Below are 26,353 nucleotides of genomic sequence, written 5' to 3'. Positions count from 1 at the left end.
TTTTTTTAAGAAGTCTTAACCACCACAGATGTCAGTAAGGTAAGTATGAGATTCCCCTGCATCTGTGTAATTTATAATAATATATAATTATTAATTCCTTTAGACTATAGGACAGCTGAAAATATTTTCTCTCTCAAATTGGGGGTTTATTTTTCTATGGAAAAAAGGCACTAAAGTACTAAACTGCAGTAAACGGCATCTGCGCAACAGTCATCTCCCTCCCGAGCTGGCAAAGCGCACCCTGGCAGCCCCACAGCATCTAACATCTGGTTTCAGGGCTTCAAGAAGCACCATGAAAAAGAAAAAAAATTTTTTTTTTTTTTTTTTTTTTTTTTTACACCCTTTTTTCCCCCCCCGATTTTAGGCAGCTGCTTACCATGGTAGTGTCTACTTCGGTCAGCTGATCATGTAGTCTTTTTATATAAAAACAGGAATGTAGAAAGCAGCAGTGACTTGGTTTTCATCAGAGCGAGGTTGTGGAAGTGTAAGCCACTTCAGGCAGTGTTATTCCCATTTCCTTTGTGAAACACAACTACTTAGAGACAAAAAAATGAATTAACAGTAAAAATGTAATAAAGTTGCCTCAAGCAGTGTAGTCGAAACGTTCTCCTGCCCTGGAAACTGCTTGAGTAAAGCCAGTAAGCCAGCCCAGGACACCTGCCTCAGCTGTTCTGACCGCCACCAGCCTGTGCTGAACAGAGCAGAACAAAGCCTTCCACCCCCCCACCCCAAAAAAACCAAACCCCAGCAGCTTGCGCCTCCAACACTTCTGCCACTCAGTGAAAAGCCACGGCTTCTTCAGACAGATGCATGGTTCAAAGGTTGTTTGTAAAAGCTATTCTAATTCTCCTGGTCTGTATAAACACAAAGATGTGATATACAGCACTAAATACAAACATAAAGACTTTATTGAATGCTGCGCAATTCCCCAAAGATCTTTCATTACAAAAGTTTTCCACACAACTGCAATTTAAGAGATTGGAATGGTACTCTGATAAAAGATGTGAAAAATACTTTATCAAGTAAACAGACAAGACTTCTATTGTCAACTTTCCACCTTTAAGAAACAGACTGCATTTTCTTTAAATAAAACAAGGAACTATTTAGTGACATCCTGCCCTCCTCACTAAAAAAAAAAAGTAACCCTAATTTTGGTCTCATTCTTCAGTCTATGAGATGCTAAAACTAATGCAGAAACATCCAAGGCAGTCTCTAGGAGACCTGCACTACCCTGCAGGGAGTCCGTGGGCTGATGAGGAGCATCATTGATGGGCTCTCGGGAGGAAGCTCCATCCTCAGCTGTAGCAGGAGGAAATCTCTAAGCAGCCCAGGACCAAGAGGCAGCCAGCACAGGGCAGAGGCGCTCAGCAAGTGGTAGGTCAGGCGCCAGGACCACCCCAACCTCTTCGAGCCAACTTTCTCTCCCTGCTTTGCCTCATTCTAATGGGAGCATTACGTAAAGCTAAATCCAAATCGGAATTCAAGGACAGCACCCCATCCGCCTTTCTTTCAGTGCTGTACGGGGCCCATACTGAATATCTCAAGTTACTGGTAACGTACCTCGGTTTTATTTGAGAAAATACAGCACAACTAGAAGCCTTTTCTATAGTCTTATCCAAAGTATGCAGCGATGTGAAACGCACATATAAAACAAGAAAAAAATGTACATAGCAAACTATACCACCTATGTGCAACACAATCAAAAATTCAAGTCATAATTCTCACCACTCCCGTAATTATTTCACTCATTAAGGATGATAATTCAGTTCTATGAAACGTTGGAAGTGACAGTATATCAGTAATTAGACAAATTTACAATATGCTGTGGTAATGACATCGCTTATCTGCTGTATTTAAATTCAAAACTTTACATTTGCCAGAGAAAAAAATTGTCCGTTTCTCTTATATACTGATGAGGTTTCTTTTGCAAATCCTTATCTATTTCAAAAGGGTACAAAAAAGTTGTGTCTGCCAAGGGGAGGTGGTCGTTTCTTTTATTTGGCACCTGTATTGTGTGCATTCAGCACAGTGTGGGCGCTGGTCTGCTTTTCTGCCATGGCCTTCTTTAGCTTTAACTCCTCCAGCTTCCTCCACAGCTCCTCACGTTCCAATTCTTTCTTCTTCTCTCTGTAGAAGAGAGTGAAGTACATTTGCAGATGAGTTTTAAAGTGCAACGTGGAGCTGCGGTTACTTAACGACCGTGATTTACATTTCATGACTCCTCTAAGTTTTTCTCCAGAGCTATTTTTAGAGGCAATTACAGTTTCCTCTACTAAAAAGCGAGTGTACAAATTGGTAACCGTTAGTAGTAAAACTGTAACTTTGCTCCAACAAACTCAGACAACTGCAGTAGCATGGTTTTGCACTGATGGCTGCAGTTCGAAGGAGGTTCGTTATCACATGCAAACAAATTAAGGGACTAAGCCTCTTTGGGGCAGGAAAGCAGGACTCTTGATAGGAGACCGCATCTGGTCTCAGCTGGCCCCGGAAAACATGCACTGCCTCCCTTAGTCTGACAGTGCTGCTTGGCAGGGCAGCAGGGTAGGAGAGGGGCTTTAGCTGAGCTATGAAGTGTCCTCCAGCCCAGCGTTCTCCAGACGATGCCCCTGAAGCAGCAGAGCCAGCAGTGGGAAGGGGAGCTGGGGCCTTCCTGCCGCCTCCCCAGGGCTTCAGCTCCCACCACACCCACACCGACACCCCCGACTTGGGCACCTTGACTCAAGTGACAGCCAGCAGCAAATATCTGATGCTCTGAGCTCCACTACAGAACCCCAGAGCCGCAACACTTAAGTTCCGTTTCTTTTCAGCTGGTACCTTCTAGGTACGTGTTCATCAATGTGCACTTGGAAGAAAAATCACTACCTTTGCCTTTCTGCTTTATATGAGCTTGTGAGTTCATCGAAAAGCTTGCCGTTCATCTCCATCAGGGTCTTCAGCACATTGTATACCAGGGCCACAATGGTTCTACAACAGAAGGAGCACAACCCCTAGAATCACTCAACACAAAATTAACTGCAGTTAAACAAGCGTTCAATTTCTTTTTTGGACTTCTTATTTAAGACACTACTGTAAGGTCAGTGAGTTTCTGAAACAAAATACTATAATTTCCTCTAAGGTAATAAAATTCATATTGAAACTTTTTTTTGAAATGGCTGTTTAACCTTAAGTTCCTGACTCTTGTAATTGCACAGGAGATAATTCTTGGTACTGTGGCTGTACTATAAAGCCATTCAATTATGTTAACGGCTAATAAACTGAGTTTTAACAACAATTTTGTAATATTTGGGTAAGGAAATATGAAAGTCTAGAAAAATAAACTGGCTAATAGCTTCAAGACTGGGCAGAAGAGTGCAGCAGAGGAACTACGGGCACATGGTTTAATACAGCTGCTAAAAGCAAAGCCTTCCTGGGCAGCGCAGTTTTGCTGCATAATGGCCCACTGGAGAACTGAATTGAGAACTTCAGGTAATGGCTTCTGGTTCCTTCGTTTACTTACGACACTCAACAAGCTTGAGCAATACATGGCTGCCCAGATTTCCACGTTAGGCATTACTGGCCTTTTTATGAAGGCATTCCTATTTCAGTAAGTTACCTTGAATATAGCGGTGTTTATTTCCTTTAAACCCACTCTTAATTACACACAAATGCAAAAGCCACAATAAACCCAAACATTAAAAGGGTGCCTATCATTAAGCTTCTCACTCATCAAAGTGGGTGAACTGTCTTCCCCATCCTTCCGCTTCTCACTGCAGTACCGATCGTAGAGCAGGGGTGCGACTTCAAAAAAATGGGTGGAAGGAAAACCTGAGGGAGTCACCAAAGGGCCAGGTTTGGCTGTTCAGTACGCTCCGTCCACTGTGGCACTGGGAAATCTCCCAACTACTCATCAGAGGCCCTGTGCTCGTTCAAAACGCACGGTGCGCTTAGCCTGCCTACGCACATTTTTGGGGGGTTGTTTTTTTTCCTCCCCTCTCTTTTTTGAACGCAGGCTTTCATGTGAAGACACATGCTTATTTGGACTTGGGTTTTCTGAGAGGAAAAGCTTGATTTTGAGCGAGTAGTTAAGTCCATATCAGACAGCTAGATGGACACAAGCACATTACTCTGCCCTCCAAACCAGATTAAAACCAAGAGGTTAGACTTTCTTCCTCAAACATCCTGGTCCTCAAGGTATACGGTTATCCTGTGTCTTTCACTTCCTTCATAAAGAACAACTTCTGTCTGCCGCTAGGGAAGGAGGGGCATCCTTCACATTTGTTGAGGTCCCCAGTACTATTAGTGCTTCGAGAACTAGTTTTCAAAAATTAATATTGTCTCAGCTGACACATTTGCAATAGATGCAGCATCTAGATAAACGCAGAATAATTCAGAGCCTCTACAGGCTTAAAAGAGGACACCTGATTTCGCTTCAAAGTTGCAGGAGGCTCCTGCCCACCTTGGCTTTCACCTGTACAATCTTTACCTCCCACAAATTGACTTGCAACTCGGGTCAGGATGCTGGGCACAAGCAGACTTTGCTTCTTAGTATTTCAACGTCATTACTGCTTCTTTCAAATGTGATATAAAAATACTAACTTTTAACCTGTGGCATTGAATATAAGGTGAAGTAGCGACTTATTTCTCTTTCCTACCATACTTTGTGGTGCTGTCTTTCCCCCTCTTATCTCACTGGGCAGCTGTAACTACTTACAGAGACACTGGCAGAATTTTGTTCATCTGAAGGAGTAAAGGACTGCAAAGCGTAAACATAGCAGAAGCATCCCCTGGCAATTGTTTTGGTCTAAGGAATATTAATTTGCATTTTTAACTAATGCACGAGCTCAGTTGTCATTGCAGTATCAAGACCATTATCCGATTTCCACGTACTTTTTCAGTAAATTCCAGTTCTCCGTCACAGCAATGCAGAACAGCAAAAGCATGAGAGCGCTCAAAACGACGCCCATTTTAGCACCCATAACCTCACATTGATTTCATCTGGTTTAGGTAAAAATGAATTCACATTTACAAGCTTACAAGCCAAACCTGAAACAGCGGACAATTTATTTATGGTCCTATAGATAAAGTTAAACATTACATACGGATTCCAGTGTTCTTTGGAGATCTTGTATAAACTGCCAAACATAATTGGTAGGATTTTATCAATGTTCTCCTCAATCAGGCTAAGAATATATTCATTATTCCAGAAGTACAAAGCTCTTTCTGCAACCTGAAACACAAAGTGTAGGGGTCAGCAGCCACTCAAATCACTACAAGTATTTTTTTTATACTAATTTGGGTTTGTTTGTTTTTTTTTTTACCTGAAAATGTGAGCTGGACACACACTTGGATATTTGCTTAAATAAAGGCTCTTCTATTTTTTTGAATTGTGTTGGTTCTATTACATCTAAGATTTCTTCAATTTCACCTAAAAACATTACCTGTTTGTATAAAAGAAACAGGTCAAAAAGCATGAGAATGTTTTATATCACCAGAGTAAGCAGAAACAAACTACAGCTCCTACATTAGCCATGAGTCCTGCCAGGAACACCCTACGTAACTACAGTGCAGCAGACAGCCACAGGCTTTTTGCAGCCTGAAAGAAGTCAATCATCAGCTTCTGCTCCCAGGTTACAGCTCATTTCTTCTTTTATGCGATTGCTCTAAACACCTCAGAGAGCTGCGGCTGCAGAATACAGGGGTTTGGTTGGTTGTTGTTGGGGTTTTTTTGTTTGTTTTTTGGTTTGTTTTTTTTTTTTTTTTTACAGTTACAAAAAACCCGCTAGAGCATTTTATTTCTTCAAGAACAGCTGCAGAGGTGACCATTATCTGAGATCTCCAAAGCAGCTTTTGAAGGAGTAAATAGTTTGTGCCCATTTTAAATGGCAGCCAGCAGAACACTAGGTAGGTGGCACAGAAAAAATTTAACGCCACTCACACAACCAGGGACAATGGTGTTGAGGGACCCCACTTTTAACGAGCTGTCAGGGGGTGGGATCTGGTGGCATAAATCAAACTCCCGATTTTTAAACTCATTTTAACTACATAGAAGAAACCAGGAAAAAATTAATTTCCCCAAGACCACGTGAAGTTATTTTTATACTACGGAAAGAGAACGTATGGGTGCTTTACCAGACACTCGCTCGGTATCTCAAATGCTAACTCAGTCTGTGTCTCACTGCAGATGACTACCTCCAGCTGAAAGAGAACGTATGGGTGCTTTACCAGACACTCACTCGGTATCTCAAATGCTAACTCTGTGTCTCACTGCAGATGACTACCTCCAGCCGGGTCTGTATCTACTAAAATACCTCACGCCTCAGCAAGTTGCTTCTCTGTGCAATATATATTTACTAGAATGCCACTTTTAATATCAGTTGAGCATAGTAATGCTATAGTAAACACAGACATACGAAACGATTGCATCGAGTTGCGTGACAGAGACAAGTGCCTCAAGAAGCTTCAAGAACTGCGAGTTTTCTGCAAGATGAGGCGCGTGAGCCCGCCACCCTACATTTTACATCACAGCAGATGCCAGAGACAACAGACGCCAGAGACAAGAGACAAAACCAACCTCTTTCTGACTGCAAGTTTTTGGCCAGAATTTGAGCAGTCCTCTGATTACCTACATTCAAAATACAAACAAGTTAAAGCAGAACGCATTTCTATTACATATTTGATAAGATAAAAAAAAAGTACTAGTTTGCTTTTCCTTATCCAGAGGTTCAATGAAAACCGAATACAGCTAAATGCAGTTCCACTGAAAATAAATACCCCGCTGTCTCATTTAAATATTTACCTAATTTAGGTTATCAGAATAACCCTTCTCACTTCACAAGCCTTTGATTATCCATTTGCACTCCACTCCTATCCCAGTACATACATCGGTTGATAGGATGCCAATAACATCAAAGCATCACAAAATGAAGTTAACTCCCCTGTAGCTGGATTTCCCAGAATATTTTTTGTCTTCTGCTCATCCACGCTTCGGGGAGCACCTGCCCTGGCCTCAAGGTTTAAAGCCCGAGAGCAAGAGGTCTACGCTGGCTGCACAACCCGGGCTATACGGAGGAGTCACAGTCTCCGCCACTTCCTTTTTTCTTCTAGAATTCAAAATGTTAAAAACTGGAAACTACGGGGAAAAAAAAAAAAAGATGCAAACTTACAGAGAAAAATATATTCCAGTATCTACAGTGGAAACTATCTTACACAAGACTGGAAGAAAATTTTAGCAAAACTTAATTAGAAAGTACAGCCCTCAAGAGGAAGGGAGGGAAAAAAACACCACACAAACAAAGGCTGGAGGCCCGTTTCCTAGAAACAAACATTTGACATGGCATCTAAATTACAAAATTAATGGTGGCTAAAACACCCCTGTATGTCTTGGAAGCAGAAACATTCTCAGAGCCATATAAACTTTCATTCTGAGGAAAGGACCTCTATTTTTATGATACAACAGCACCTAATTGACCACATCCAACTGTAAAACGCAACTGTTTTAATACCTTCAAGATTTAATTTTTGCCATGTTGATTCCCCTCCTCCCCAGCTTCCCAGCTGGCCTTTTTATTCACAGCTATGTGTACTACCAAAAGTGACTTTCCAGAGGAAAAAAATAGATTTTCAGTGTCCACCAGTCTTTATCCTAGGATACACACATATCCTACTGCTACAAAACTGAATGTCACATCAAACGACACCAAGCAAATGGAGAAGCCTCAGGCAACTGGTAAAGTCCTATGCTCAAATCTGCAAAAAGGAAGCAAGTTACAAGGAAAGGGCCTCGACCGTATAGTCCTACCTGGCTGGCTGAAAGCTACAGGCAACAAACACAAACACCTTCAACTGACGCCTGAGGAAGGAGCAGGTGGCCTGGGATCAGCCCACACAGGTGACATCTTTGCCGCCTGGCCCACGAAGGCAGAGCTCCCCCCCACCAGCCAGCACTGACCAGGCCTCCTTGTTGCCTCCACGGACAGGGCAGAAAAGTGGGGCAGAGGAGAAATTTTGAGCTCCCCGTTCACTGCAGTTACCCGATCCGGCAGTCCTTCACTCACTCGCTTCTCCTCCGCCCTCGAGGAGTCAGACTTGCATGAATTAATTACATGTGTTTCTCTAGATTCACAATTTAGAGTAGTCTATGTAAATACACTTCAAATCTAGGGCCATCTTCTGTTAATTAGCTTGTAACTGAATGACTGTTGTATACTACAGAGATTTTGTATTTTTAAAGAACAAACCTGAACATTTACAGGTATAATAGCTCATTCTGCTGACACCTTCCCTTCCCCCAGAACAATGCAAGTAAGCCAAAAAATTCCAGATGAGCACATGTGCCGAAGAAAAAGCTGTGAGAACCTACCCTACACCCCTAACTGGAGCATGAATTTACTGGTCTTGAAAGCGTAAAATTGAGTTAGCTGGAAGTGTCCGGTTTCCAGCACTTGTTATTGCAAGAGTGCCGAATATACTTCGCTACGTAGACTCATATTCTCAACTTGATAAAAGAAAATAATGTGTTCCAAGTATAACAGTGCAGACCTCAACAAGGTACCCATCCCTTGCTCCTCAGAGAGTATCGATTTCCAGCTTGACTACGCTTTCATATTGAAAAGCTGATACATGCACATCTATGTTCAAAGATTTTATTCAAAGAAATATTCAACATGAACGCAGATCTTGCATCTCCTGCTGCTCTTACTACACAAAACTCTGCAGATTAATAATTTTCTCTGAGCTACAAAATTCCCCACAAAGTGACTTACAACAGTAGGCACCTGCTAGAAAACTTCTTATGTACAAGGCCTGTGTGTTTAGCCTGATTTCTTCAATGTAAAGGCCATTGCACTTCGCGGGGTTAGGTAACAAACCCTTCCTGTCAGCTTTGCAAACATCAGGACTGACCTAAGGCAGGCTACCATCGTTATGAAAGCTGGGATTGAACGTCCTCTGAATTGACCCTGAGTGACAATTCCTGCCAGAAAAATAACAGTAAGGTACTCGTGAAGACAGCCTTCTGATGGAGTTCTTAAAATATTACTTGACCTAAAGCCAAAATAAATTCCAAATGCTATCTCACCAGTTGCCCCAAACTTTAACATCTACTTTTCAAGCATTTCAGAAAGTTTCTTAAAGCTTCACTACTTATCCTCTTACTAACTTTTACTCCTTGATAAAGCCCGTTTTTACTATACACTCAAAGTAACAAGCAAAGCGAGCGCAGGTAGCAACTCTGCAGTGAGCTCTTGTATCTTCTCCATTCTGAATTCATCTTTACTGATGAAGAGGCAACCAGAATGGTATATGCGAGAGTCCAGATGAAGTCTCAGAATTGCACTATGGCGCTCCTACTTCAAAAAGCCCTACCTTCTTGCTTCAAAGTTTGGGCTTGGATCCTGCACCACAGTTCTATAAACTCGTATCAGGAAGTTCTGACTTTGTCACATTGTCACTTCATTCAACCTTGCAGGTTTTTATGTGATACTATGTATTTCCTGCTCACATGTCAACTTTAACTGTCAAAATGCCTGGATTGGTTTTATCACTTAGCTTATGCAATTCCTTTCTCCTCGCCCTATTCAACAAAATCAGCTTATTGACCAGTGTAGCTGGCAATGCTGCACTGCAGGGGGAAAGAAGATGCTTCAAGCAGACAAGGCTAGTCTACAGACAGCCAAGTCTGCCATCTTCCACCACCCACACGAGGATAACTCGTTCTGATGAGGAACATCAGTACTTAAGTGGCTGTGCAGAAAACAGGCTTCCACTGGAACACCGGTGAAAATGTACATTGTTTCCCCAAAGCTATTTATCTTTTTTCTTTATAGAAAACTTTGTTTCTTTGCAAAAGCTCTTCATTTTTCTGTCACAAAAAAATAGATAAAGTATTTAAATATCAACCTACCCCTAACAGAAAGATTTCTGATTGTCCAACTAAAACCAGTTTCTGCTCTGGTCTGACATCAGTCCATGTCCCCGTGAGCTGCTGCACTGCCCTGAGCCTGCGTTCTTCTTTACGGGCAGTGCCAAAGCCCTTGTAAGAAGTGCTGCAAACCCCCTTTTAGCTGAGCTGTCAATACGTATCACTGGAGATTCAGTCTGGCAAAAGCCACTGATGCCTCAAGCACCTGTATTGCAACTGCCAAGAGGCACCCCAGGAACCGAAGAGACAGAACAGAAACATCGCATTTGGAATTTCAGAGTTCTTTCTGACTAAATGAAGTGTTGTTATTCTTTCCAGCTTTTATTTTGGGATTGTTTATTCCCTAAAACATTTCAGCTTTATGCAGCGGCTAGGCACAAGCCCTCAGCACCAAAAAGACTGAAATTTTAGTTCTTACCAGGAGGGAATACCAGTTGTTACTTGCTTTCTCGTATGACGTAATTTGCATGGTATCAGTGGTTCAAACTTTTACTTAAATTTGTGCTCAGTCTTGGTCAGAGGCTAAGAGGTAACTGCCCTTTCAAACCCAGAATTTTCTTAACAGCTGTTCTAGATTGAATTCTCCCCCTTCCCTGCCCCCCACCCCAAATGCCTATGGATCATTAATCAAGATAGCACAGATAGTACTGCTATACAATTCTAACAAGTTACACTGAAATACTTAGTTGAAATTAAAAATAGAAAAACATTCAACTGGAAAACACTTACAGGCTCTGTTAAAGTTGTATCTTTTTCCAGGAACTGTACAACACAATAGGCGAGCTAGAACGTAAGTCATACGATTATTTAGTTTAAACAGACACTGTTTAGACATGGCAGCATAACTAAGTATCACAACTTATAATGGAAGCACTTCAGATCTGGGGGGGACCCAACCCAAATCACCCCTACAAAGCCATTTTAAATTATTCCAAACAAAACGGAACAGCAGTTAAAGCAGGAAGGTATAGAGGCCTGCTCTATCTTACAGAAACTTCCCCGCATACCAAAAAATATTTTTTTTTATCCTAGAATAAATTTATTTTTAAGCTTGACAGATCTTTTCCTAACTCAGATCCAGCATCCAGACAGATTTTTCTCAGCATCCATTCCTGTATTAATGTTACAAAGCTATCATTTTCAAACATCTGTTTTGGGGTAAGAAACGGTGACACTTTCAGTCTTCAAACATCTGTTTTGGGGTAAGAAACGGTGATACTTTCAGTCAAAAAAAAAAAAAAGGTTTTAAAACAGGTTGACTGAGCACACATCATGCAAATACTGGACATCTACAGCACACAACAGTCAGTGATAAGATTACAGCTGAAAGAATTTTAACATGTTACATGGCCACAAGCGATGAGGCAGCACCTGTCCAGCTGAGCACCCTGTCCCCAGCAATGGCCAACAACAAATGCCTGTGGAGGGGTGTATGAAGAGGGGGAAACGTAACATGATTAACCCCCCAGCATGCTCTCCCAGCCTCTAGTGATTTCTGTCCAGGGGTCTTCTCTGGCCAAAGTGTGATGTTATATGTTATATAATTACTTATTGTTTAGTTACTTAGCACATAGTTAAGTAACTAAATGACCATACCTCTGCCCAGTACAGAAACCATACAATAATCCTATTACTAAAGTAGTTAAAATCCTAGATTCCATTAAGGCTGATTTTAAGAAATCACGGTATTTTTCATCTCACAGTTTAAAGCAAAAGACAAAAATTATTTACACGCATTACATGTACATTTCAATACTTAGGATGCCTGAATTCAAGCGTTACCTTTCCTTTTTTTTTTTAATCTGTTATCCCAGAGCAGATAATTACAATGCTGTAATTACAACAAGTCTAATTTATTTCTTTTACCCTTAGGTTAAGGATGTATATGTGGGGATTCAAAAAATAATAAATGTCACACATTAATCTCATAAAATCCCATTATATATATATTGTGCAGTAATTCTTTATTGTTCAAAGACACAGAGACTCAAACTTAAGTCAGCTTTAAGGCTTTAACTTTTAAGGGTAGGCTAAACTTGTACGGTAACAACAAAGCGACCAGGTCACTCCTGAGTGCAAAGCAGATTTAATGCTGGTTTACACCTTCAGGATAATACGAAACCAGAAACACGCAGTGCTGAAACTGCACGTGGCACTAGTGGTTTATGAAGGGATAGATGAGTAGCCTGGCCAGCAAGCCAAATGCTACTTCGGGGTACACCATACAGCTGAATTAACAGGACCCTTGCAGGTACTGACGAACCAGATTAAATGTATCCTTAAAAAAAAGGATCACTTGCTGTACTGATCCATCATCTGAGAATACCTTTGGCAAGTGACCGGTCCCTTTCATATCACTGACTCATTCCATGCAGCAGCCTATTTGCATAACAATAAACCACAAAGACAGGTGATTTAATTAAATTAAAACTTTATAAGAGAATTAGGAATTAACTGAGCTCTTGACTTGATCCTGTTTGTAGGCTATATAGTCATAATGATTTCACTTTAATTAGAAACTCATTGCCTCATATCTTTAGCCTATAAGGAGCTGTATTAGTGAGCTGACTAAGTTAACAAAGCAAGTTTTTAATTAGCCACAGCAGATTTACTTGCAAGTTTGCATCAAATGCATTCAATACTCAAGTGCCATCTGACTGGAAAGAATATACATTATTCCTGAAATAAAGCGCTGAGCATCTGTGCAAAGTATAAGAATGGAAGTCAAATGAAGAACCAAAGCATTCTGACAGCATGTCATGGATCTACATAATTTCTAGCTGATCCAGAGAGCTACTATACATTTCTGCCACTTATATCCAACATTCTCCTCCCCTCCCCATGACTGAAGTGGTTTTAGAAATAAAAAAGCACTTCTGAAATAAATACCTGGGCATACTCAAGGTTCTTTTACACATAGCATTTAGGTTACATAAAGGAAATTATAATAGAACAAGGTCCTGGGATTAAGTGAAGCTTAAAGTGTGACAAGACTAGCAAGCAAAACGGCTTCCTGCTTCAGCTGACATGACTTTGACTCACTGTTACATTCTTTCACTTTTAATATATGCTAAATATTATCTCAAAATTAACATTTAGACCTAAGATCTGTAAGCTCTTAAAAAAAAAGTGACTGGATTTACAAATATTTTGGGCTATTGATATTATAACACATACTGCTTTAAATTTCGTTAGTTTCAAATGCAAATACAAAAAACCCCACCACTCTTAAAAATAGGCAAAAGCTTACCTGTGCATGAAACAAAGCTAATCCCTTTGCAGTATGCATGGGAATCAGAACTTTCATAAGGAACTGTTTGTGTTCTGCTTTCAGTGGCAGTGCAAAACCATTGATAATACTGAAAACATGAATAAGCAGGATTTATTTTTATTAAAAAATAATTTTTTCCTAGCAAGTCAAGAATTTCTGTAAATTCAAGAGACACTCCATTTCTGATTCAATTTCTAAACTCGATTATTTTGAAGCCATAAAATGGTTCTACATACGCACAACCTTCAAAGTGTTGGTATCATGTGAGTTTAGACTCTTGGTGGAATACCAGAGGATCACAGTAGAAGTCAAATAATACTCATTAAGATGAGCCAAAGGTATTTTTATTGTGACCTCCATTAAGTAAAATCATGTATGTACAGTAAGTCTTGCTGCCTAATTGTAAAGCTTAGACAGACGCATCAGGAAGCTGATGCATTCCACCCGCAATCGCTACCAACTTGTACAAAAAAAATACAATTTTGAACTATTTTAACAGTGCAGTTTGAACATTTGTTTTGAGATTGTTGAATGACCTTTCCCTCCAAAAACAGTTAAAAAGTTGTCTCATTGATTCAGTAATCTTATTTTTAAGAGCCGAGTCATAGAACAGACACAAGTCCTTCAGGAAGAGGTTGGGGTTTTTTCCCCCTCTACATTTTAGATAAATCTAAAAAAAAAAAATTTATTTTAATGAAAATTTGTTCCACAGTAGTTTCACAATGTTTGGATTTTCAGTGAGACCAGTAATATAAAATTTTCTACTGTGAAATGTACGTGACAGTTTTGGAAAAACAGTAAAATACTACCACAAAAAACTTCAAAGTTAAAAATTAAATTAGTGAAATAACATCAAAAAAATAACTAAAAAACCCCAGCACTTATGAGGCTTTCCTGAACAGAATTTAAAGAAAACAAGCCTGCTGAAGATTAAAGCATTTCATTCAGCATGAGGGCAAAAGTTAACATTAATTTTCTGAATCAAAGAACAAGTCATCTATCAGATATAAGATAAGCGAGAGTAGATGTTCCTGACAAACAAGGACCCTTAAGAAATATTTTGCCAGTCATCCTTAAAACTTGCACTGAAAAAGAATAATTTATACTCTAAATCCTAATTTAATATTCACATGGTAACCCAGACAGTATTAGATTATATCAGTGACTGCACTTCATCAGCTGTTACTGTAATAATGCTCTTTCCCCCATTCCCAAAGCAAGAAAGCTGAAGCAAACACCCACAAAAACATTTAATATTTTTGTGTCAGATCAAACTTACCTTCCTAATATCTCAAGAAGCTCAGCAACACCATTGAAGTGCTCCGTTTCATATATAAACCTGTTATGAAAAAAAGACAACCATCAAAAATGGAAACAGAGGATCAGAGATTCCAAAGAAATAACCGTTAACAGGCTTCAAATATTTGAAAGCCAGATCACAGACCAAACCCAGGCCTTTTATTTCAAGAATAAATCACTGCAGACCCAGAGCATGAAGGCAAGATAAAGTATTCCTCAACCTAGTCACATGCACATATACAGCATACCTGAGGAAAATGTTGTTAATCTGTTTCCTGATGAATGCTCTTAAACCAAGGAATTTTCCATAAATTCGATGAAGAACTGTCTTTAGAAAATCACGTTCTCGTGGGTCTTCACTGTCAAAGAGCTCCAGCAACTTTAAAAATTAAATTGAAATGTATTACTTCTGAAATAGTTAAATTTTGTTGTGTTACTAACCAAGCTGAGTCTTATTTTTAATTTACAAGTTTACATTAGAAAAAATAGAATCAGTTTAACCAAAAATTTGGTTTTGACGTCAATACTGTATTTTCAAAATTAGATTTTTAATAAAGCTTTTTTTTAAAATATAAACCCAGCAGCTTCATTCCCTTCAATAGTCTGTATAGAACAGACAAAGCTGTTCTAACACCTATTACACTATCAAAATAAAAATGAAATTGCAATAATAAGATTTTCAAACGTTAGGTAAATGGTTTACACTTAATCATTAAGAAATCAGAATTAATCAAATCAGATATTTACAGTTTCTTAGTTAACATCCTGTATTGCTCAGCTAAATAAAAAAAAAAAATAATCTACTTGTCTTGAAGGTTAAGCAAAAGCATTCCTATACAAGAAGTTTCACAATTAATGATTTAATATGGAGGGTGTAATAAAATAAGCATAGGATTATTAACTAATTCTCTGCTAATACAGACTAAATGCCACAGTAAGCTAGCAAGATTTTCCACATATTTTTTTCTTTTAGAAAGTTTTCCAGGGATACAGAAGAGACCATGCTCACTTGAAGCCTTCAAAAGATACCCCAAACCCACTGCAGGCCATTTAGTTATTTTTTTTTTTCCTGTGTGTCCAAGTAAGAGCATATTTAGAAGTGCTAACTGCGCTAAGCAAGTTAGTAACTTAGCTCATGCAGTCACAAGAGTCTCCTGCTCAGTCCAGGCCTGTAAGCTTGAGTATGTCTACACCAAGCAGTGTTAAGGGACTGGAAACAGCTGTTCAGGAACTTTGTTCAGTCTCATTTCAGTTTTAGATTTAGGAGGAATTTCTCAGGGTCACTACTCCACTTTTTCCTCCATGTATAGCTAGCTGTTCACTGCATTGTCTGTCTTGTACTCTAGAGAAAGATCAAGTGAAATGTCAGGAATTGAAACTCTGCAACATGGCTCTTAAGAGCCATGGGTCAATTAGTAAATTGGACGCCCACGGCCAACAATTCAGCAGCAGCTTCAGGCCTAAACTTTATGCGAAAATCAAATAAAGGAGAGAAGAAGGAAAGGCCTATAAACTAGAACAGTAAAACCAAACAAATGGAAGTCAAATGCAGTCACTGAAGGTGGGGAGGAAAAGTGTCCATCTACATTTTTACTTTTCACTGCTGTACCGTCATGACATGCCAGCACTCACTCTTCAGATACCGAGCTTTTCCTTGACAAACAAGTATTTTGACATGGTCAAAAATAATCCCCACTGTGTTAACCTTGGACAAAAATTGTTCTGGTATTCTCCAGCCTGATTCCTTGAGAGTTACATTTAATATGAAACCTCGCTTCACTTTCTTGCTTAGTTAGTTTGCATGAGGAAGCATGATTTTCCTATGTACTTTCTTACTTAATTTTCTTTCTGTGGTTAACACACAATAGTGAAGAGAATAACTGTATCTAGTCACAAGTTAGCAGATGTCGGAACACATTTAATGTACCGTAAGTACATGAGCTTTTTACAGGAAAAAAGTTTCCTCTAAGTTTTCCCATGATGAATCTATGAAAAGCAAACATAAAAGCACTACAAAGTTTAATTAGGACGTTGCTGATTTGACTGGAAGTTACAAATCATTAAAACCACAACTTGTATTTACAAATTACAAATATCTTGCATTGCAAAGCACTGAGGTTGATATCTGAAAACAAACTGTTTCTGAAGTTACTAATTACATATAGCCTGTGTGGTATTATGTGCTGTTTATTTAGTGTTTGGCAGAAACCACCGTTGAACAACTAAAATTTAACCCTGTGTCAACACGAAAGCTTTAATATTTTTCTTAGCTGTACAGTCATCTGATAAGTTAAGCTTGAGAAGTGATCTCTAAGTCTGGAGGTGGGAAAACTCTCTGCTTACCTGCTGTACAAATTTCTGGTCAATATATCGCTTTGCAATGCTAGGCTGAAAATCCGGACTCTCCAAAAACCTCAGGAAAAATTCATACACCAACTACAAGCATTGAAATGAAAATTTTGAAGTTAGTAAGTACACCATAACACAGATCTCAGCCCCACCACCACCACCACGCCAGTGGGACTATTCGCATGATTAAAAGGTACAAAAGGAAACCGAAGCCCAACACGACACTGCTTAATCATTGCCTCTACCAGAATTCACTGATAGAATTACAGTAAGTATCAAGAACACTTTAATTCCCAGAAGGGTCAAAGCTTTATATATAAATCTACAGAAAATATCACTGTTAGACAAAAAAACAAGTTCTAAGTATTACATATATTCACATTTCCTACTATATTAAGAATTTATTATGGAGAAATAAATTACCAAACTTATCAACACTGATGGTAAAATTAAGTGCTCTAATATCACATAATTCCTTAAACGGGTGAAGAAGAATCTGCTAAGTATTCCTGAAATTAAGTTTCAGCTGCGAACTCCAAAAATGAAAAGTCATATTAAAAAGCTGAATGAATACAGAGAGACTTAAGAGTTTGGCTTAATGTTAGGCTTCTATGTCCTGGACACTCAATTTAAACAACAGGACCCTCTGCAGATTTATCTTCAACATCCTTTATATTTTGTAGTGCATTATTTCTGAGTTCAAGTCCCCATTCACTATGATCCCACAATGCCCACAGATGGAAAAAACAGACAGCAGATAGAGCTAGCGAGGCCCTGAGTTATCAGAGAGAGGCATGAAGAAGCCAGAGCGCAAGTCCCATATTTTGAGGTTCATGAGAAGTCCAAGACACAAAACACTGCACTTCCACAACAACAGCAGTTTTATGAAATATACATAAGGCATCCCTTAGCTAAGGCAGAATTAAGAAGAAAGATGTCTTATGTTTAGATACATTCAGGGACACTTATGTTCTCAATACCTATTTTTTAACTCCATGTTTAACAACTGATTAGTAATAATACTAAAATGCAATTTAGATACATAAAGATGTCACTGACTGAACTTCTAAATAAAACCCACATAGAGCTGTGGTCATACTCACAGGCATCTATTTCAACCATTACCACTATGAGTACTTATTAAACAGAGCCAACACTTGAGTAATTCATAGTTGTGAAGTTCACTTGAGAGAAGCGTGTGACAACAAGTACTTTTCATCTAGAACATTTGAGGCAACAGTTACTTAGGCATAGCCTCAAGGAGGGTATGCTGTATCTGCAAAGCAGAAGCTCAGAAACACAAGTTCCCCTTCACTCTTTCTTCCCCTCTGACAGGCTGTAAGCAAGAGCTTTTCATATCAGCAGTTTAAACATCTATAAATTTAATGCAATGGAGCTGTATTAAAAGCCACACTTCCCTGTACAGCCTTAATTTGTCTTCTCGTGCATAAACAAAATAGCACATAGTTCCACAATAGGCAACACAGGACAGTGTTAAAAGTTTGGTAGATGACAATCCAGTAATATATTATTTTAATATTACCATACTCCACCCTCTGTTTTAGAAAGAGATCAATCATGGCTGTTTAATATCTTCATCAATGACATAAGACAGTGGGATCAAGTACACCTTCAGCAAGTTTGCAGATGACACCAAGCTGAGTGGTGCAGCTGACGCCTGAAGGATGGGATGCCCTCCAGAGGGACCTGGACAAGCTCAAGGAACTGGCCCACCTGAACCTCATGAGGTTCAACAAGGCCAAGTGCAAGGTCCTGCATCTGGGTCAGGGCAACCCCCAGCATCAATACAGACTAGGTGACGAGAGCAGCTCCGTGGGGAAGGACTTGAGGGTTCTGGTGGATGAAAACCTGGACATGAGCCAGCAGCATGCACTCGCAGATCAGAAAGCCAACCATACCCTGGGCTGCATCAAAAGCAGCGTGGCCAGCAGGTCGAGGGAGGCAATTCTGCCGCTCTGCTCTGGTGAGACCGCACCTGCAGTACTGCATCCAGCTCTCGAGCCCTCACAGCACAAGAAGGACGTGGACCTATTGGAGCAGGTCCAGAGGAAGGACACAAATTATCAGAGAGCTGGAACACCTCTCCTAGCAAGAAAGACAGAGTTGGGGCTGTTCAGCCTGGAGAAGGCTCCAGGGAGAGACAATTGCAGCCTTTCAGTACTTAAAGGGGACTTAGAAGAAACATGAGAACAGGCTTTTTAGCAGGGCCTGTTGCAATAGGACAAGGGGTAACGTTACTAAACTAAAAGTGGGTAGATTCAGGCTAGATACAAGGAAGACACTTTTTTACGATGGTGGTGGTGAAACACTGGAACGGGTTGCCCAGAGAGGTGGTAGATGCCCCATCCCTGGAAACATTCAAGGTCAGGTTGGACAGGGTTTGATGAGCCTGATCTAGTTGAAGATCTCTCTCCTCATTGCAGGGGAGGTTGGACTAGATGACCTTTAAAGGTCTTTTCCAAACCAAACCATTTATGATTCTACTGACTTTTTTCAAGCTAGAAACTTAAAATTCAGTGGTGGTTTGTATTGAAATGGGAAACATATGGCTGGAGGGAGGTTATTAGCACAGCTTAATAGGGATTAATTTTTGAATTAAATTTCATTAAATATTTCTGTAAAATTCCTACATTAAATATTTCTGTCAGTGACCACAAAGAAGAGTCATGTGATAACTGCTTAGATAATGACACAATATTGGAAGCTACTACTAGGAAGAAAAAAAAAAAAGTCTATCAGGTTTTCAATAAGAAAGGACAAGTTGACCCTGAAGGCCTGGAGTAATAAATACAGGATGAAACTCAAGGATTGCAAAGTCACAGCTAGAGAACCATGAAAAAGCTCTGCTAAGCATTTGCAAGCCTTTAAGCTGAGAAAGGGTTAACCATAGGATGACTAAGATCCATCTACACAATGAAGCCACGGAAGTGACAGATGAAATCCTGGGATATTCCAGGAAGATACTAACAGTACACATAGAGATGCACAGTCCTACACATGCTTGAGGAAATTTATTCAAACCTGAAAGGATACAGAGAAGGAGCCACTAGAACTGTCATGGGATAGAGTGCCTTTTACGAGGGAAGACTAAATTGGCATGTTTTGTTTTCCCTAAAGGCCAGGGGGAGGAAGGACAATTATGGCTTCTTTCCATAAATAGATACGGGGACTGCGATAAACATCAAGCAGAAGAACTAAGTTAAAGCATAATGCTGTAACATCTTGGTACAAACTGTCCAAGATGAAGTTTAGATGTACCTTGGTTTTGATCATAATCGATACCCTAATCTATAAAATAGAACAAGTCAATATTAATGCATGATTTTCAATACATGATGACAAATTAATCAGTTACGCATCTCATTTCTAATATAGGGAGAGTATGCATTAGTAACCATTCAAATGTTTCATATAAACACATGCAATTCCAGAGCCATGATTGCTGCTGTTGCTTTTCAAGAGCTTTCAGAAAAACAAAATCTGGTACTCAAAAATCCAGTTTGAGCTGTATTGCAGGGAAGTTTTGTGCACTGAGGGGGTATTTATGGAGTTCTGATGCTTACAGAGTCATCTAGCTTCCTGATAATTATTACCAATGCTCCTAGAACATGTACAGCTGGTAAAATGTATCAAATAACTGTGGAAATCCTTGGGAAATCCATAAAGCTTTATCTGAGGCATTTCAGGAAGCAAGCTGCAAGAGCCATTTCTGGATAGTCAGCTTCTCCCTTCTCCTGTACACTAACGTCTGCAAACTTAGAAGCATAACAACAGCTATCAACTAGGGGGACAAGAACAGATTCTAGCCACAACAGATAATGGGTGCTACTACAAAAAAAAACCAAACACACACACACACAAAAAAAAAAAAAAAAAAAAAAAAAAAAAAAATAAAAAAAAAAAAAAAAAAAAAAGAGACAGACACACACAGGTATGCTTAACTTTAACTGAAGCATTACCATTGGAAATACTAAATCAGGGGAGAACTGCTGGATTTGGTCATTTTGGTTCTCAAAATTGGTATGCTTGGGTCAAAGCTATGAAATACAACTCCCATTACTTCAGTGATTCAATTTTCTTTCTTGCAGAGATGACTAGAACATTACTGCTTTAAGCTACCAATGCTACCAACTCTGCAACTCCCCAGGCTTCAAAACAGACAGTGGGTTTAATGCCAACCCGTTCAACCTAGTTTGGCTGTTACAAACCATCTTGAGTATTGCTTTAAAAAAGTCTTTCAAGTGGCACTCATTTTACTGAAGGTCTAGAGTCTTTTGTTGTGACTACACGCACTGGTAAATTCCTAAGCCATCATCTACCGTTGCTTTACAGAGAAATGCCAACAGATTCAGATGGAGAAGAGATTCAGATTTTTTTTCTTTTCCCTCCCAGAAAACTGGCTACCTGACTGCCAGATAGGATAGAATTCTGAATTTGTTTCTAATCGAGCAATCACAAATCATTGCCAGCAAAACACATCCCCCTCCGCTCCCCAAAGCAGTTCTTTAGCCTATATGAAAAGTAATAATGGGGGGGGTGGGGGTGGCACGCAGAGGAGCATGTGTGTGCAGACCCCCTTCTTCCATATGCAAAATTTGACACTTCCACCAGCTTTGTGCTCCTGTAGGGTAATTGGTAGTTTATCAAATCAGTCTTCTACCATCCAGGAGCACATGAACTGTAAAAGAAATGAGAGGAAAACACAAACTGTTTCCATTGTGCTGCTATGAGCAATCTGTTCCAAGGATGGGATGAACAACTGATGCAGGAGAGGGAAATCCACCATCAATGATCAGAGCCTGGCCAAAACTCACTTAGAAAAAGGCAAAGGAAAAAGCCAAAAATAAATTTCAAATAATACCATGGGCTATGGACCTCTTTCAGTTTCTCACAGACAAGCCTAAAGCACAAGTGAACTGGTCACGGAAACCACAAGTCTTTTTCTATAAAAAGAACTATAGTTTTATTATGACCTAAAGTGAACCAAGCTAACATTTACAAATTTTACTCCTGAGACACAGGGGCATTTTCAAGTCAGATGATGCCGCTACTGACTGTAAGAGACATTTGCGTAGCCCTTGCACCCCTACAAAAATCAAGCCTCTCATCTAGTTCAGTTATAGCCATTTCTAGTATGAATTAGGATCAGCCATATAGAAGATAATTATTACCACAGCCTTTAACCTGCAGTTATTTTTTTGTGCTAACTTGTTTCTTACTTTAATTAAGTCTCAAATGCTATCCTGAACATGTACTTTTTATAGCCAATATTAGAAGGCCAGTTTATAAACAAGAGCATCTGTTGACACATTCGAACTGAGGTATTATAGAATAGAATCATAGAATCATAGAATGTTTAGGGTTGGAAGGGACCACTAGTGGTCATCTAGTCCAACCCCCCTGCAGTGAGCAGGGACACTGCTAATTATTAGGGGCAGAGTAGTATTTTAACTCTCTCAAGAGAGGAGAGAATGGTATGCAGACGTGCAGTAGCTATTTCTCTTCTACCCATTACTAAGAGTTGCTACAAAACTTTTATTTAACAGATACTACTTGTAAAAATCAGCAAACTACCCAAGATATGATTGGATGATTACAGTGATTTAGGTTTGTTAACTTTTAACAGCTAATTAGAAAAAAAAAAAAAATCAGCAGTATTGCAAGTCAAGCACGTGATTGATACAACAATGCTATAAAAATCACGAGAAGGGCAAAAGAGTGCAACAATAGAATAACCAACCAACTGTTACCAAACAACAACGCCTATATTGTAAAGTTTTTGCGTGAAGGGAGGGAAGAGGGCGAGAAGAATGAAAAGATATCTATTTCTTGCTCGAAAGACAAAGGCTATTACTCCATTTTTTGTTATTGTCAGAAGAAACTAAACTGTTAACATCCTCTTGAATTTTACTGAAATCATACAAAAGTCACTCAAGTGCAGAAAACGAATCTCTTAAGAGCATAATTAACTTAAATATCCATGTATTTAAGACATACATATACCACACTTCACAGTGCAATCACTCCATTAAAAATATATATATATTTAAACAATTTGGGAGACTTACATTCTGCCATGTTTATATATGTTAAAAGCACTGCTTTTTTTTTCCTCCCAAGTATAGAAACTCAACTGTATTATAAAAACAATTTCAATGTTCTTACCAAAGGCACAAAGTGACTCAAGTGTCCATTCACAGTTCTTGCCTTACCAGAAGGCTTGAAAATAAAGGAATCACATACCTGTATGTGGGGCCATGAGGCTTCAAGAGTTGGTTCATCTTCTTCTGGATCAAAATCTGGGTTATCGCTAGGTGGAAGTGTTCTGAAAATATTAGAACTAATCTGCAAGAGAAAAAAATTGTTCAATTGTATCACCTTTTTATGCTTCCACAGATCAAACTCAGCAAGGTATTGCTTTTATCCTAAAATTACATGAAACAAAACCATCTTTTTAAAAAACAAGAAGTATAATAAGTCACTTTTGTTCTTTATTTTTTCAAAACTGCTAAATTCAAACAGCCAAAAGTCTGAGACAGGCCAATGAAAATAATAAGAAAGTAACTTTTGTCTCAACTGTTTTACAAGTTTGTAGCTAGACATGGTCATATTTAAAATTTTTTTTCTAAACATACAAAAGTTAAAAGAAAATTTCAATTTCCCCTTATAAAGACCAATTTTTAACAATGTGACACAGAGCTGAGGTTTTATATAAGACAACAAATGCAGGATGACTAACCAATTATGATTTAAATAGAGCCTACTTCACATGTAAGGCAGTCAATCCCAAAAATATATCTAGAGTTCAGTTAATTTCAAGATATTTCTCACTTTCAAATAAGAACTGAAGAACAGTTTATAATTTTTCACTTTTCATAGTGTCAAGATGTTTCAAGGTTTTGGGAAGTCAGAAATACATAGCAATTGTAACTTTTTGATTTAACACAGAGTAACTTTGAAAAAAAACAAAGAAAAATAGCTACCAAGTTACTTTAAGTAAGATATAGTCATATCAAATAAATTTCAAAAGGGCAAGTTCAAAAAGGTTTCTCAGGGATTTTTGAAGTACATAGGAGTCCAGATAGAAACCAATCTTTCAGATGTCAAAAGAAAAATAAATGTCATCTCTTCTGCCAGATGTAACATACTGGATTTTAAATCTCTAATATGAACAAAAGAGAACATTAAGTTAATTGCGTTTCTGCATTTTCTACTGTTTTTTTTTTCAGGAACATGCTTAGCCCAACTTTTCCAATCATGTTTCAAACTCTTCAGTCTTTTTGATCAAATCTGCTTCAAACAGCTGCTAACCACCCAAGCCCACTAAACACAAAAGAAAGCGTTTGACAGTTTGCAACAAATGCAAAGCTTCCATGGAGTCTCCAAGGTGTTTGAAGAATCTTGCAAAAGGGCTTTCAAAGATCCTGAAGTCACCCAGCTGGCTCTGCATAGAAGAATCAGCTGCCTCATTAAACAAGATATATAGCTATTGCATAAACTGACTTTTCATTTCCTCCTACGTGCTTCATTCTATGTCCTCTCACCATCTCCTGTTGATACACAGTATAGCTGCAGATGCTGCTGCTCGAGAGTAGAAGGGCAACTATGTTCTGTATAGATGGGCACTACAGCAGCCTCCTAGTTTACTGCACAGCAGAAAAAAAACCTCCACCAAAACAAAGCAGTATAGTTGTCCTTTAATGCTGTTAACACAAGGGACTTGGGATTCCACAGCACAAGAAAAACTGACTAGGGGAAGAGGAAGGGTAGTCTGAGATAATGTGAATTTTAATCAAGCCCGAAAACCAAGACTACAATCCTGGTTCTCTTATTTGATGTTGCCTACCCTTACTAGGTATTCAACAAAACCATCCAACATACAAATCAGTCCCCTATAGAGACTTCCCTACCTCTGCTTACAAATCTTCTGGTAACGCCTCTTGAAAATGCATCCTTTTACTTCTAGATGCATTTTGCTGAACTGAACCAGTCAACCCTTTAGCACAGAATCTCAGAGTAAAAAATGTGAAAGCTTCAAGCCCAAAACAAAGGTACTTACTACTGAACGTACTTCTACAGTAGAAACAAATAGCAAGCCTCTCAGCCAGATCTTCAGAAAACTAATTTTATGATTTTCAGAGTATTTGATACTTCTACTAGCATTATTGGTCTCCTGAGAACATACAAAATTTAGAATAAACTGTGTACCGTTTTTATGTACAGGCCTGTCTCCCTGAAGAACCAGTTCATTTACTTCATTATGTTGAAATACTTCTGCTTCCTGTCACATTTGCTTCTTTCTAATGTCTTGCTAACAGTATTGATCAAAAACGCGGTTTGGGTTAAAACCCTCATTGTTTTTCTATGGACAAATTCTTGTCTATATCCTCTCATATTATTTAAGAAGTTCCTTTTCCTTCGTAAGTGGGGTCTTGCCTCAAAACTGTGATTTGAGAAATACAAATCATAAAAGGCTTTCACAGCTGGACAGGCTTCCAGAGAAACCCAGCATTAGCTTTCTACATTATCTCAGAAAGTTTTGTGAAAGTGGCATCTGAAAACGTGCCAGTTAATGTATTAAGATACAGGAATTATATTTTATTAAAACAAAGAAGAAAGAGTCCCTTATTGTCTATATACTTCCCAAGGAGCTAAGCATTTGGAGAGATACCAGATTCAATTCCAATTTCTGAGCATGCAGATAGGGATATCTGATGTTTTTTGAAATTCTGAATGCACAGCTTGTGCAAGCTGCTAAGACAATCTCATTTACCTTGGATTTTTATTTGCTCATGGGGAACAAGGGGAGGTTGGCAGGCACAAGGAGACAGAGGAATAATGTGTACTGAAGGGACAATTCTGTTATGCTCCCAAACCTGGTAAAGGCTAGAGCTTTCTAACTTCCTAAGAAGTTAGAAAACTTAAAATATTCACAATGCCAAACCCGAATTTGCTGTTTGCTTCAGAGTACTTTCAACTAAGAATTTCCAAACAGAGAAGACACCTGTTTTAGATGACCTAGAAGGGAAGTGCACAGAATACTGTGCTACCCCTTTAAAACTATTTGTAAGCAAAACTCAGTTCTTAATTCAAAGGCTTTGGCAAAGACATTATAGGAAAATCAGGTTGCCTGGGGCACCACAAAGATAACGTACAGCATATGTCCTGTACATCTGCCTAAACAAAGATTTTTTTTTTTTTTTAAATGAAAAGACATTGGTATTATTTCAACCAGTGCTCCCTACCTCAGGATCCAAGCAAAGCAGGGACAACTACACGAGCCATTACTGTGTGGTACTTGCCCAGCAGCTATCGTGGTAACAGAGACCACGTGAAGGGAAGAACGCTAGGAGACCTCCTCACCTACACAGACCTTGCCTATGCACTGGTCAAGAACAAAATTTTTTTTCCTCTTGATATCTGTAAGGGATTGTTGACTTTACCTCCCCAAGACTCAGGCAACTGGGCTGCTTCCTCTGCAAGCTGGAGGAAAGGTGTCCGAGGCCTAGGGAAAG

At 39.1% G+C, this 26,353-nt stretch overlaps 1 protein-coding gene across 4 annotated transcripts in view; it reads right to left on the bottom strand.

Moving 5' to 3' along the window:
• Window positions 1-385: 385 nt before the first annotated feature.
• The window catches only part of PPP2R5A (protein phosphatase 2 regulatory subunit B'alpha), a 28,151-nt gene continuing 2,183 nt past the window's right edge, over window positions 386-26,353 (bottom strand). Inside the window, exons 2-13 of one of the 4 annotated variants that reach the window (XM_035901567.1) lie at window positions 23,082-23,183; window positions 16,812-16,904; window positions 14,717-14,847; window positions 14,449-14,508; window positions 13,149-13,257; window positions 10,628-10,681; window positions 6,551-6,601; window positions 5,298-5,417; window positions 5,079-5,206; window positions 2,863-2,964; window positions 2,006-2,127; window positions 386-532 (exon numbers count right to left, since the gene is read on the bottom strand). In XM_035901567.1, coding sequence (XP_035757460.1) covers window positions 495-532; window positions 2,006-2,127; window positions 2,863-2,964; window positions 5,079-5,206; window positions 5,298-5,417; window positions 6,551-6,601; window positions 10,628-10,681; window positions 13,149-13,257; window positions 14,449-14,508; window positions 14,717-14,847; window positions 16,812-16,904; window positions 23,082-23,183 — 1,110 coding nt within the window. In that variant the 3' untranslated portion in view covers window positions 386-494. The other 3 variants (XM_035901566.1, XM_035901568.1, XM_009646174.2) reach the window with 3 other exon arrangements.

This window comes from Egretta garzetta, unplaced genomic scaffold (assembly GCF_000687185.1).
Source record: "Egretta garzetta isolate BGI_Z169 unplaced genomic scaffold, ASM68718v1 scaffold319, whole genome shotgun sequence".
Classification (NCBI taxonomy): Eukaryota; Metazoa; Chordata; class Aves; order Pelecaniformes; family Ardeidae; genus Egretta; species Egretta garzetta.
This window is presented reverse-complemented; position numbering and strand designations above follow the sequence as displayed.